We start from the raw sequence: 14,728 nt of genomic DNA, 5'->3' as shown, positions 1-14,728 counted from the left end.
TGCTATTCCCTGCCTATGTTTATGGGAGAAACAGATATTTTGTTCAACTGATTAAAATCTGCTAAAGAAAATTGTTCTCATACGATTTTATGTTTGTCAGCCTGTGAAAATGCATCTTGAGGCATGAGAATATTGGGGTAGTGGTATCGTACATCTCTGAGAATACAAAAGCAGTCTCCTCTTTCCCCACTCCCATTTGATCGGCAGACCAGTGGCCACACTTGTTGTTACTTCTGCCAAAGCTTTCCCGTTGAATTATTTCTGTAGTAGACCTACGAGTTCCTTAATGAGGTCAGGGAGTTCTCATTTAGCCCTGCCTAAGCTGTATTCTGTGCACCTCATTTCACTGTATTAAAACAGAGAGGACTTTCTGCCATATTGACAATATTTGCGGGCTTACTAATGGATTCTGTTCATGGGTGTAGCCTTGCATGTTTGCTCCAGAAGTAACCGCGTATAATGTTGTCCATGTTAGCATAGTGCATCATCTTGGTGCTATAAACTGTAGGTTGCTAATGTAAAACTTGAGTTGCAAAGAACTGACATGGCACAGCCTGTTAAGAAATGCCAAAACTAATAATGATCAGGGAGGTGAAGAACTCAGCCTTTCAGACATCATTGCTCAATGAATATCCAATGAAGAGCATATGTAGTCTGTGTCAGAAAGTTTCCCAAGGCCAACTTCCAACAAATTACATTAGGGCCTAGGAAGATGATTTTAACCTTCAAATCAATAGCTTTTACCCAAAAGGGATTCATGTTGTGACAAGACAGATAACTGCTGCATAGTTCAAAAGCAAATTGGGAAGCTCTGTATTTCTACTTAGAATTAAATTCAGAATATTAGTAACACTAATGTTTAGGCAACATTTCTAACAGAGGTATCGTAATAAAAACACTGATGTTGAGATAATAGCATTGTTCTGAAAGGCTAGATGAGACTGACAAACATTTTGGTGGTTCAGTAAGGTCTCGTGAAAGTGCTTGAGGTTTTTCCACTTAAAATAGAATTTTAAAATGCTTCTGGAAATACTCCATAATACTTGCAAGAGAGATAGGGTATCTTATCAGTTCTCACAAAGACTGAGGTCTAATTTCCCACACAGTTCATAAAATGACTTTCAAAATATTGGGGCCCTAAAGGTTTCACCTTACCGGCAAGGAATGTCACCAGGTTGAACCTTAAGCAGAGAATGTTAATTTCTTCTCTGTTCTCTGACAGTATTTTACACTGAATGGCTTACACATTCTTTCTGATTGTTCATAATTACACATGCCACAGCATTTTGCCTTCTCACACAGTATGTCTGAAACACTAGTCTGGCCTCACATATGTTCTGCTACCTCCAAGTTGCTTGTATTTTACTCAGGCCTCCACCTACTCCCAATAGTCCACCTGAACCCACTTGCATTTCAAAACATTTAGAATTGTCCCCCCCCTGTTTTTGTAACCTTCCCTGTCCCTGCATTAGCCTTGTTGGTAGTAGTTGTTCCTCTTCTGGTCCGTAATGACTCCTTCAATTTATCAAGCAATAGAGTTCTTCCTTACCCTCATATACCCTTTCTGACACTGATGACAAAACCTTCTTAATTTCGTACTCTTCCTTGACACACGCTTCTTTCTCTTGCTATCAGATTTCAAGTAAACTAAGAATACTAGCCTTTTATTTTATGGCATGATCTTTATTTCACTGCATAATATTTTTATGACATGTTTAAAAGGTATTATCCCATATATAGATGAAATGTGTGATCTGGGAAGACTTGGGAAACACCTGTTTGCTACAGTTTTCTGGAGCTCTGCTCCCTTCAGTTTCAGCATTAGATCTTCTGCTTATTTATTTAGATTTTCAGTTGAAGTTGAAGCAAATCCTTTGCTTTTAGTTTTCTAGTAATATGACTTTTTCTCCAGAGTAGCAGAAAAATGTTTTTAATGAAACGTTCCTTTTACGTGTAATCAGCAATAAACCTATGGCAAGAAATGAGTTTCACCACAAGCACTTTCTGAATTTTATACCACAGAAAATGAGAGTCTTTTAAGAACCGTAGTAATTTTAAATGATTAAACTGTGTTCATGTGTACGTTCTCCTGCACGTATCAAACCACACAGAGCACTTGATACAGAACTCACTAAAAACAGTGAAAAGCTTTCCACCATCTTCAGTAGGCTTTGGATGGGGTTTTTAGCAAGTAACAAACTCTGGCATTACCAGAACTGCTGTCCTCTGCAAAAACAATGACATAGAGCCTGGAAGGATGCTCTACTTGATGTAGGAACTATTTGTGTCCCCTGGTTTCAAGAGGAGCTGGTGGCACCCAGTACTCACAGCACACAAGCCTGTTGCATTGGTGGTTCTGAACTCACAGCTTGGCATACCAGCCTCACTGGGGGGTGACAATGTGTTCCTGTTTATCTAAGTGGATCTGCTGAATCTTCTTTATTTTCTTTTTGTTAACTATATTTTTTAATTTTCAAACTACTAGTGAGGCTTTTAATATTTTGAGAGGCACTGGTTGTTCCCCTCCTTGTGTTCTTTTCGAGAAGTAGAGTTGTTTGTTTTACATAAGGTCTACAGTAATGCCAAACTATTTTTGGCTCCACCTCATCTCACCCCTTTGCTTGCTTGTGTCATGATGTCAGTTTTGATCTATACCTTCCCATTGCTAGACAGCTTTGCCTAAAGACATAATCCTCAGCCCCTAATAATTATAACTACATCAAAGGCTAGCTGGTTTGCTTAGCTGCAGAGGTCTACACAAAGATCTGTGTATCTTCACTTGAAAGAGATTTATGGTTTTATGTCAAGCTTTAGAATAATCGTGGCATTCCTTTTTTTTTCCCTCCTTTATCATGACATATCCATGCCCACTGCAGAACCTGATTTAAAACACACCATTATATGTCTGAAATGAAGACAATATTCTCCTTAGTATTTTAATTTTAATGATTCCTATATTTGTAATATCTGTCAACAGTAAAATTATGCCCCATTTAACATGAAAAAAAATCTTAACAAGGCCTCATAGATTAACAAGATTTTGCCTTCATTTTAAATGATGTGTTGAATAGAAAAAAAAAAGAAAAAAAAAGAAAAAAAAAAGAAAAAGAAAAATCAGTAACTGAAAGAGACAGTTTTAGGGCATTAATTTTTTTGTTTATAGCCACATACTGTGACTCTTTTATAAACAAAAAAAAATACACTATTTCCAAATCCTAGAAATTGAAAGGAGTTGTCTGTGTCTGATCTGTATTTATTGTACTTACAATAAGGTTATTGCAAGGTACATCTCTCATCACAGATCATTTCTAGCTTATCCCTCCAGCAAAGTTGGTGCACATAAACAACAAAGAGTAGATGACACTAATTACCAAGTAAACAACTTATTTTCCATGGCAACCTATCAAGAAATAACTTACAGAAGTGAAAACAATTCACAGAGATATTCCTTGAGTGAGGATGTTACATGACAAAGAATGGTTCAACTTAAAAGATCTTGAAGGGATGCCCACGGCATGGAATTGCAGTAAAGACAAGTGAATACTCAAGCAGTAATTTATTGTATAGATAGGAATTTTAAAAGTATATTTCCATAGTTATCTACTTCAAAATAAGCATAGAAATAGATTGTATGTATAGAGACGCATTACAAGTGAAAAGTCTAAAGTCATTAGAAGATACATTAAAAAAAAAAACCATGGCATTAATGCTTGTATCCAGCCAAAATTTCTGTATGGATAGCTACATTTTGCCTACCAGGGTTACACTCTTTACCATTCCAGTCAGAATTCAATGTTCTTTACTTCCCAGCTCTGACACTATGGAGTGTTGCCCTCCACTCAACAAACACACTCCATGAAGCTCTGTCTGTGTGCATGACCATATACATGAAAATAAAATTTAAAAAACAAACAAACAAAAAAAAAAAAACACTTTATGTTTCTGTAAGTTCTGCAGGCACTAGTCATCACCCTCACAAGTGTGAGCAGTTGGAGAAATTTGTATGTGCCACTCCCCAAAATATAATCCTCAATAAACTAGGATTATCAAACAGTTTAGGAAGTGATTTTGAAAACTTTGAAGTGAAATGTGATGCATGGGGGGGATCATTTTATTAATGCTATTTATTTTCCTACTGCTTTCTTAACATTAGCTAAATGCCAAGTATTTGGGCATCAGCTATTATGATGAGTTGTTCAGACAAGCTGTAGAATACCAAGAGTAGAATTAGGCTACTTATTTATGGTAACCACATTTGAAAAGGCTCAAGCTTTGGAAAAGCATATTGAAATTATGTCAATATGGTTAAAACAGATGATTGCTGGCAAACATTTCTACATGTCAGTAACTTTTGTCACACCTGAGGAAAGCCTTTTACAGGATTGACCCCCTGTTTTTTCTTGCTGGCTACAAAGAACGGAAAAAGGACATTTGGGGTATTAGGAGTTTGAGTTCTCAGTGCTGACTCCTAGGCTGAAGTCAATTTAAATAAAAAGCACAGGTAGTTAAAGTAACTGTTGAAACAAGCTATCAAAGGAATTGATGCATGGAAGGTGTCTTTGCATGGAGACTAAATGAATACCTTTCTGGGAAATAGGTTTTAACCAAATACAATTTATGCATTAGTCAAACACAAGTTTTTCTGGCTCAGTGTAGGATACCTAGATGAAATTTAATGACCTGTAATTCACCGTAGGTCAAACTAGATGATTTACACTGTATCATTATAGTATAATATTCATATGTTTTGGATTCCTGTCTTGCCTACAGCTCTGTGAAAAAGCCCCTGGTAAATCTCCCATTAGCTTCAAAAGGCCCACATGTAGGCTGAAAGACTGCAGTTAAAAGCCACATAATGTATATTCACACATCTCATAGTATGCACGTGTGTGTACATAAGTGGGTGTTATATTTACACATATGCAGCCAAAATGTGTCCGGTCATAAAAATAGCTCCAAATCTGAACACAAATGCTAGATTGATTAATACGTATTTATATTTTGCTTCATGACATCAGCAGCTGCAGAATCCTCTGCTGCTTTTTTTTTTTTTTTGGAAAGAAGAAGAAATTATCACAGCTGGAGGTGCTTTCATAATTGCTGTAGCTGGCTGAGAGCAGAGTATCTGTATATTCATGGTGTGTCAGAGGCATGTTTGTCTCACACACCCTAGAGCCATCCTCAAGCCTCTAGTTTTCCAATAGGGAACTTGCCGGTTGCATTTCCACGCACCGAAAAGAGTTGGCAAACACATATTTGCATGGCAGTTGGTATGTGTTTTGTCCTGTTTGTTCTGTGTAACGTAACGTGATGTGACAGGCTGCAATTCATCACATCGGTGGCATGACAGCGGAGAAATTGGAAAAGAGGTATAATGGTGGGCTGATGCAAGGTGTCAACTTGATGTTAGGTTTTAATATCTCAACATTAAGTCTTTTTATAATGGTCTACCAAATAATTACCAGCAAACATTCCCCGTGCAGGTGAGTTTAAGAAGCAGAGATCAGATATAGCATAGTTAAACACCAGGAGAGGGCTGTAGATATGCTTTTGGAAAGACCAACTCTTGTAAATATGAGACACTTTGCACATCTGTTTTCCAATCAAACAAAGAAGCAAAAGCATTGAAGGACTTCTTATTTATTACATCCTCTTCCACTACATTCCCAGCCACACCACAGGCTCTTTCTTATATGGGGATGCTGTGGAATTGCCGATGGCAAAATCAGAGGTTGGAGATGTTTTCCTCCAAAGACTCCCGCACAAGAGACTGCTTAACAGTTCATCCCCAAAACACTCCCGCATCAAAAGCAAAGTTGTTTGATGACCTGCTCTCAGCTCTTGTTGAATGCTTTCAGCCCATCAAAACCAAGTGACCTGATAAAAGCATGTCTTGGGGCTGCTGGCATTCTGCTCTGGATATCGCTGTTGAAAGCTATACATAAAATGCTCAGCTGGGTCCAAGGGTAAGCTTTGCACCCATCACTGTTGTCCATCTTGCACTTTCTAAAGCACCAAAGTTGCCCAGAAGAAGAAACAAAATAGGTTCTTAGAGAAAAAAAATGATGGAAAACTGCTGAGCAGTACTTAATAAAAAGCAGTGAGTGCATTTAGAATAAATTACTTTTTTTCCTCAATATACCTCATCAAATGCATTTATTTTCAGCTATTTTAAATATATTTTCCTTAAATACTCTTCCTGTTGGTTAGTCTGCACTGAAACTTCTTCAGATCTCAGTGCTGTGGGACTGCTGCAACTCCTGAACTCATGCATGCATACTATCTGCCCTTCAATAACATTCTTCACAGCATTCATGGCACCAAGAGGTCCTGAATTGTGCTAGATTTCAAACTGTAAAATTTAGTCTTAAAAACAGATCATGAGGCAACATTGGTTATCTCTGCATTATTGGTATGATGAAATGGCAAAATATTATAATAAGATGAAAAGATACTGTTAATAATAGCTTAAGCATGTAAGGTGATCATAATAATTAGTTATTTACTGCAGGTACACAACCAGTGTCCCACCTTTTCATCTTTATGATTAAGCAAAGATGCAATAGCCACTTGATTTCTGCCTCCTGCCCTCCCAGCCAAGAGCCAGGCTGCAGTGACCACCTCCCTGGGGCGCTCGGGCTCCCCATGTCCTTGCTTCTCTCCTGCCCTTCGGGGAGACCACAGCCCCCCTCCTCTTGTCCATTTTAAACTGCTACCTTATACTTTTTGCTTGAGGTATTCTGCCTTCTGCTACATCATACTGTGATTATTCACATGCCTCTGCTGAATGGAGGCATCTCCTTTGCTGATGTTCTGACTGCTGAAAATCTTCTGCTGTAGATGCCTGAAGTGCTTGGGGTGAAGAGCAGATTTCAGGGCCATCCCAAGACCTTGCAGAAAGACCTCGTGGTTTCCCCTTACACTACCTGGAAGCATTGCTGCTCACGCACCATCAGGAGCCTGACAAGTGCTCACCCTCTGCCTGCGCCATGTGAAAGGAAGGGTTTGGGACCCTTCTAAATTTCTCTTGAATCATTGCTTCCAGTTCTTTGCTAAATTTCACCACACCTCTGCCTAAACAATACAAAGTTTTAATAACCAGGTGGAAGATTATGGGTACAAATAAATTATTTATTTTTACTACATAGGACACATGGTGGCCAAAGCAGAACATCCACAAAGGGCTTACCTTAGGCCCTTGCTTTTTGCCTCCAAATGGTGAGGTGCCTAGCTCACAGCCCTGGACATGGAGCCCGTGTGGCCATAGTCTACTGCAGCAAAAAAAGCCCCGGTGGTCCTGCCAACTGTGCTGCCCTTGCCTTTTAGGCACGTCAGGGAAGAATGAGGTCCACGGCACTCCCACTGTGAGCACTGGAATAAACAAAATTTTAACTGGAAAGCATTCCTGAAAAACTCCTGATTTCCTCCAAAACTCCTGGAAGGATGAGCTTTATTATTATTGTCAGCTACACTGCCTCAACCGATCCCCTTGTGTGTGGGGGAGCTTTGCTGCTTGCTTGTTGGGGTCGGAAACAACCCAGCAGGTCAGCGACAGGATGAAGGTAGTCCTTTATGACCACCACCAACTTTCAGGGTGACTTTGGCCAGCTCATCTTAGCCTTTGGTGCTCTTGTTTCCCTTTGGGGACTCCATGAGCCCCCTGTGATGTGTGCTCACGGGTGCACCCCATCCTTCCTGCAGCATCCCCCACAGCCCCTCGCTCTTTATCCTGCGAATTCGGCACCATGTCCCCTGGTTTTTCTCCTCCAGCATCTTCTTTCCAGCAGTGCCCTCCCAGAGGATAACCGCACAGCCAGCGTAAGTCCATTTTCTAAGCTCATTTCTTTTCTATAAATTGAAGGATTTTTTTCAGCAGGGCATAGAACACGCCCCTGGGAAATGAACCATAATACTCTAGTTCCTAGCTGCCATTAGGTGTCAGTGTGACAACAACCATGATGCAGAAAGGCTGTTGCAGGGCGCAGGCACGCCACCCCATCCGAAACTTCTAAAATCAGGGAAAATGCAACATGCAACCGAGAGGAAGGGGAAGGGAGAAGAAAGCCAGAAACATTTTATTTCAGGTTTTCCCACCATCTGATTGAAGGTTTTTACAAACAGATAAGCCTGCTTGCATTTCATCCAGCGTCTCAGGCTCCCAGTGCTGCAGTTGTCAGAGAGGTGTAATATTTACAAAACCAGGAGAGCTTCTGCACACACTGACCCAACACCCAATTTTGGGGAAAAAGAGACAGTCGATACTATTAGTAATTTGCAGTCTGTAGGAGGTCAGTGGCTTTGCTGTTAAATTATTCCTGTAAGCTGATGTGTGCCAGTGTTGATGGTTATAGATGGGTCCTGCACAAGTTGGCTAAAATACTGTATTAGAAAAATAACTAGGAGTTCCACTCATTCAGAAGAATATATATATATAAAACCTTTTTGCACATTAAATAATACATTATTAAAGTGTATCAGTGGTATGCTTAGTAATTAGTAAAAACATGATATATGTTGGGGAATTTGCAATTGTTTGTAAACCAAGTTTCAAGCACTTTCCGAAATGAGATGACAAAGAGAGCAAGCAATTTTTGTTTATATGGGAGTTTTGAAAGTTAGTGGAGTAAAAAAAGTATTTTCAGAAGAAAATTAATTTCAAAAATATTCTCCTATTGTCTCTAGTGTTGAGAATACCTCAAGTACTTGTAGGATAACATTTTTCCTCCTAACTTTTGGAACTGGAGATATCTCCACCATTGGCTTGGATCAGATTTAGGTCAGGCTAAATCAACTTGGCTTTCCCAAGGATGAGGGAATCTGTTGTGCAAGAAAATCCTTTGGATGCAGCTTCACCTTGCTCTTTCCTCCTTTGAGATAGAAGAGATTGTGAGCATCGCTTGAGTTTGTTTGTTTGTTTGTTTGTTTGCTTTGTGTTGGTAGATTAAATCTTGAGCGGCACCATGCTGCTATGATAAACATCTGAGTTTTTCTTTTAGCTACTTGCAGTTCTCCAAAAACTGCACGAGACAGGAGCGGCTAGTGCTGAGAGTCTGCTGCACAGCGCGGCGTAATCCCGGCCAGAGCAGGGTCCTGGGGATACCATCTTTGTTATATTTCCCTGAGTTGCTTATCTGTGGTTCTCTGCACGAGGGCAAAGACTTTCCAAATGTTGTCCCCCCTGCCCCACTTCGATTTGGGGATGGGGAACAAAGAGCCTCATATGGCAATCTGACCTTGTCCTTCTAATAGATAATTACAGGTATTAGAAGATGCCAGGTTAAATGGCTTCAGCCACCTGCTAACATAAAATTGTGAAGCAATCCCGGGCCATTTTCGTAGTAAAAGTTGTCACAATGATGATCTCCCACTCCTTATGCTACACAGCTTGCCTAGAAAGCCATCTCCTGTACTCCAGTTTATCTGCACCTTCCCTCTCTTTCCCTGTTGGTAAATCTTAAATGGTAAAAGTTGGTCTTAATGGTCTTAAAAGTTATTAAAACTTTTTTTTTTTTTTTTTTTTTATCAGTATTGCTGTGGGCTTGAAAGTTCCTGCTGTCCTACACATCTGTTTTGATTTCCAAATTAAAGTTCAGAAATAATAGTTTCAGAGCTCCTTATTTTTACGTGTGGTTTAAGACCAGGTTTGTCTTGTTTGTGGTACGAAGGGGGCAGGTGGAAATGTCAGCTGGGCCAGCAGTTCACACAGCTTCAAGCTTCTCTTAGTAGATCAGAAAGGATGGTGGTGGTGCTTTCCCTCTGACTGATCCCTTCTCCCTGCAGTGGGCTGAGTCCCCACCTGTAGTCCAAACCAACCTGAAATTGTCCCACAAAATGTTAGGTGGGAGGAGGATTTTGCACCCTAAAGCAGGGTGAGGCAGAGGGAGCAGAACTGGGCTGTAAGGGAGGACTGCAAGGATATAGCCAGAGCCTGGCAGATATCAAACACCTCTGGGTGATGCATGTCTGCGTGAGAAGGGCTGGTGGTGGCATGTAAGGAAAGGAAAAGCTCGCTCTGGTAATGCAGGAATGTGGAAAGATGCTTTGTAAGGGCAAACTTTCCCTGTTGAACCTTAATTGCTTTTCGTGGATACAAAACGCACTTTAAGTGATGAAAGGAGTGGCTGACAAGCAACGCTGTATTCAACAGGTATCAGAGAATGTGTTCTAGGTTAATTACCTTCTCATAAAAATATATATATATATTATTTCTCTAAAAAGGTGAGTATCTGTCTGAGACACAATCTTATCTCCAAGCTCCTCTTGTGCACTTCAATGAGAAGAGGAGCAAGACAGGGGATGAAACAGGGCTGGGGGAGCCTGTAGGGCCATGGGGATTTTTTTCTCGGTGATTTTTTTTTTTTCTCAGCATCAGGTATGGGCTCTTTGCTTCACTTCCCACCCACCTTCCTCCCAGTTGCCTTCAGAAGCAGAAGCAAGGCCAGGAGCTGCCCACAGCTCCATCCGGGGCTCTGAGCTTCCCAGCCGCTGCTCCTGCTGACGGAGGTTATTTAAATAGGCAGGGAGAGAGCAGCCGCATTTGCAGAAGGCAGTGCGTCATGTAAACTACTTCCATGAGGTTTTTTTTTTTTAAACAAAACACAAACCACCCTGGTATTTATGCCAGCTTATAGTTGAGGGACACCAGGCAGAGGAAGATCTTCCCAGGGAGTGGAAGGAAGAGGCTGGGAATGAAAACCTGCTCTCTCTGCAAGGACATATTTCCCCATCCAAAGGCCATACAAAGCACAGTGAGTCCCCTTTCCAAAGCTTTGCGTTTTCCTTGTAAGTGGTTCTCTTTTCTAACAGCAAGGCTCGGGAAGGAAAACGTCCACTCGTTAGTGTGGGATTTCAGGTGCCGATGCGGTCACCTTGGCTTTTAAGGCCTTTGGGCACCCAAACCAGGGAATGTGCTGGTGGTTATCAGCAAGCCCATGCAGCGAAGCCCTGGGCGGGTGAGTGACAGCCCATAAATGCCTATCAGGGAGGACCTGCCCTTATATCTGCTTCAGTGGCTTGATTAGCCACACCTTTCTTGTAAATTGTCAAGTGTCAATCAGGGCGCTCCAGAGATGGTTAAAACAAGGCGTGCTCTAATACCCCAACTTCTTTTATGTCCCAGTGCCTTAAGGTACTTTTAGAAAATGCATCCAAGTTTTATCTCATATTGTAGGATTTAGCCAAGAGACATTGAACAGAGCACCGTATAAGTGTAATTAAGAGCTGAGCAACAGGATGTCAGCGTGTATATTGTGTACATATATATATATATATGCATGTGTGTGCAAACACACAACTTGCATATGTGCACATCACAATACATTTTTGTACCAGGTAGGTTTTAAATAACACGTTAGTACCAAAAGCGTAGCAAGTTTTGTGTACATTGCACCAGTGCTGCTGATTTTCTGTGCACTAACATGCAGACCCATAAAAACCTGGCCTTTGTTATATGGAAACTTATCCAAGAAATTCAAAGCTTGATATCCTTATTCTTAAGGCACAAGAAGTTTTATAGAAAGTCGTTATTTTTGAATGGACTGAAAAAACATGTAAGCATTTTTGATTTTGGTACATGGTACATGGCACTATGCATGTTGATATTGGAGTAAGCTTAGCCTATACAGCCTTCCAGCATAAATGACATTTTTTCCATGAGACCCACTGACTACAAGTACATTTGTCTGCCAGAAGCCAGAAAGCACTACTGATTAATTATTGTTTTGTTTATAGATTATATTCCCATTTTTTTCCTGTTATTTCTGTTAGGGAACTAACTGGTCCCAACTTTTTCTTCCTTAAAAGAAAAACTGCCTTTAATAAGTGTGAGCTTTGCACTTCCAAACTTCAATGGCATAGAATTTTTCACTTGATCAGAAAGCTGATTTAATTTGCTGCTAGGTTAAATGTTAAAGGTTTCAGTCTTATGACCATGAATTCTCAAATTAAATTTGGTGCATTGCTTAAATTTCTAACTGCAATGCATTTAGCCTAATTACTTTGGTAAGTTGGATGCTTAGTAACTACCACTCTTCTGAATTTTAGTCTTTAAAGGAGAGCACTGAAATAAGCCTGAGGGGCACAGGTGGGCTAGCCTGCTCTTTGGGACTCGACTGTGGGGTCTTTGGATATCTCTTCCAGTCTGACCACATCCTCAGACCATGTCTGATGAGGCTGTTCTGCTGACAAGGGAGAGAATTTAAACACCTGTAGGTTTTAGCTATTTAAACCCAAATCAGTTTTGAAGCAACAAGAAAGGCTGAGCAAAATGGTTCAGATTTCAGTCAGTTGTCAGCTAAATGTGTGCACTGGGCCTTCAACTATTTGGCCAGACACATCTTGATTGCTTAGCTTTTGTTTTCGCCCTTGGAAAGTCAGCTGGATAATACCCCCTAGCCAAAGTCTATTCTGTGATGCTATAAGCGGGCAGGGCTGGGAGGGAGTGGGAGAATTCACAAAAAAAAAAAAAAAAAAAAAAAAAAAAAAAAAAAGAGTTATCCTGATTTTTGTCAGCCAAGATATTTGCTCTCATTTGCACTTTCCTTACGATATTAACTGTAAAAATCATCAGGTCTTGAGTTTATCCCCATTGATGTAATCATTAAAGTGGGCTCTTCCCCTGAGGAAGGCGCCGCAGTGCAGACACAGGGGTGATGGAAGTGGCAGAGGAAACCTCCCCTGGCTGCACCATGGGAGCAAGCCCTGAGTAACTAGCTTTTTCCTCTTTGTTTACGGCATTTTTAAGGCTTTTAGTTCTCACGCAACGTATATGTCATTAAATGGCTGATGCCTCTTTGCACACATTGTTGTGATGGCCTGTGGCAACCTGAATTAATTGTTTCAGTAGTTGGTGGTGGTTACTAGCAGTAATTATTATAATTTGCATTTATAAAAACACCTTTCATCTAAGGATCTCAAAATGCTTTTGCGCACATTTAATTAAGCTTCACAACATCCTGTGAGGTAAGTGTCAAGAGTGTTGTTATATCCATTTTTACGCAGGATTCTCCAAGAAAACAAGGTCAGTCCCTAACGTGACTGGTATTTGGTTCACATCACACTTGCACAGGACGGAGCAACTAGCACAGCTGCAGGAATTAGGGGTGCCGATCTAGGTCACTTTGCATCTCCCACATAGCTCTCGCTGCCGCCACGCTGTGTGGACAGACGCGCTGAGCCACCACGTATGCAGTCAGAGCAGCCTCAGCCCAGATTTCCAGCCTGAGAGGGGCCCTTGCTTCCCACGAGCACGCCAGCCGCAGAAAAGTCTTGGGAAGCAAAACAGACCGGCGTGTGTTGCACAAGGCAACAAACCATGCTGCAAAGATCTCGGATCATTTTCTACCTTCATATTTAAGGCCCTCTTTGCAATCTGCCAGACGTTGCTACCGCAGCCAAAGCCAAGAAACGAGGTGCAAGCAAGGTGAAGTTACCCTTGACGAGTCACTCGCTTGTCCTAGAAGAGGTTGCTCTTCATCTCCAGCCTTAGATCGAACCTTGTGGGCAGTCAGCACTTCGGAGATCAGCTGAGTCCTAGACTACCACTTGACCATGGTATTTAAAGGTGAGGACCAACTCAAGCAGGAGACAGCTGTGAAAAGCCCATTTCTTCTTCAACAATTTGCCAGTGTTGTTTGAATTGGAGCTGGCTTCCTGTAAGCTCTGTTGATCACTGTATTAGCCCTGAGGAAGATAGGTCTACGTAAGTGCTTGCAAATTGAGTAAGAAGTCCAGGGCCATACCCTCACGAGTTCTTCACCATCCCCATCATTTTATAAGGCTTTGTTTACATAGGGCAATGACCAGATTAGCTGTTTTGAAAGAACTTTGCCTGTGGATGCACTTATTCCAAAATAAAAGCCACTTTGCTCTTCTAAATTAAGTGGATTTACAGGTAGGGAATGATTATTCTGAATAACACGAGAAAGAAAATAATTTCTTTCCTCAATGGATCATTCAGCCAGCATATTCTGAAGCCTGGCTCATGTCTCACGCTGCTGCTTTTTAAGGCAGTGGCACAGTCACAGATTCGTCAACAACCAATTTTGGTTTCAGCTCGTCCTTTTTCCAAAGAGGGAGTGCCGATGCCAGGTGAGAGGCAGGTTGTCTTTGTCAAAGACGACACAGCTCTCTGTCTTTACCTGACGTTATTTCTGGTTTACCTGACAGTATGAAATAATTCCTGAAAATGTTCTTGCTTTTTAATAGCACCAAAAAGCACAAATGGTAGAGATTTTAGAGATTTCAGTGCGTCCCACCCCATGCACAGGAGTTGCCAGTAGCAGCAGGGGCTTTGTCCTGGTTTCTTTGCAGGAGCACCCCAGAGACATCCCATGAAAGTTGTTCCTGCTCCCCAGCTTAAGCATGCCTGGAGCATCCTCCCAGGGATGATGGTGTTGCTTACCCCCAAATCTTTCTGGTTCCCCTGAGTCAACGCACAGGATTTATTCTGTTCCTGTGTTTCTCTTGTTGGGGAGGAAACGCCTGGCAGCCGGAGAAGGTCTGGCATAACAACATATGTCATTTTGTGTCATCTGGTGTCATCTACCTCACTCTTAGCAGAAGGGAAGGACAGTCATTGGACTAAGCGTGCCTTTTTACTGAAGGTCTTCCTGTGATCCAAACTTGTTCATCTCTACTGCTGCATAAGAAGAAGAAGAAAGGAAAGGAAAGGAAAGGAAAGGAAAGGAAAGGAAAGGAAAGGAAAGGAAAGGAAAGGAAAGGAAAGGAA

General features: G+C 41.2%; 1 protein-coding gene across 3 annotated transcripts in view; it reads left to right on the top strand.

Moving 5' to 3' along the window:
- The window catches only part of WDPCP (WD repeat containing planar cell polarity effector), a 148,151-nt gene that overhangs the window by 112,143 nt on the left and 21,280 nt on the right, over positions 1–14,728 (top strand). Inside the window, exon 17 of one of the 3 annotated variants that reach the window (XM_035322066.1) lies at positions 5,671–6,109. The exons of the other annotated variants lie outside the window; for them this stretch is intronic. Coding sequence (XP_035177957.1) covers positions 5,671–5,876 — 206 coding nt within the window. The 3' untranslated portion in view covers positions 5,877–6,109. Of the gene's footprint in view, positions 1–5,670; positions 6,110–14,728 lie in introns of those variants that run through there. 3 annotated transcript variants of the gene reach the window in all.

This window comes from Oxyura jamaicensis, chromosome 3 (genome assembly GCF_011077185.1).
Source record: "Oxyura jamaicensis isolate SHBP4307 breed ruddy duck chromosome 3, BPBGC_Ojam_1.0, whole genome shotgun sequence".
In the NCBI taxonomy this organism is placed as follows: domain Eukaryota; kingdom Metazoa; phylum Chordata; class Aves; order Anseriformes; family Anatidae; genus Oxyura; species Oxyura jamaicensis.
The sequence above is the reverse complement of the archived record's forward strand: the minus strand, read 5'-3'. Positions and strand labels throughout refer to the sequence as shown.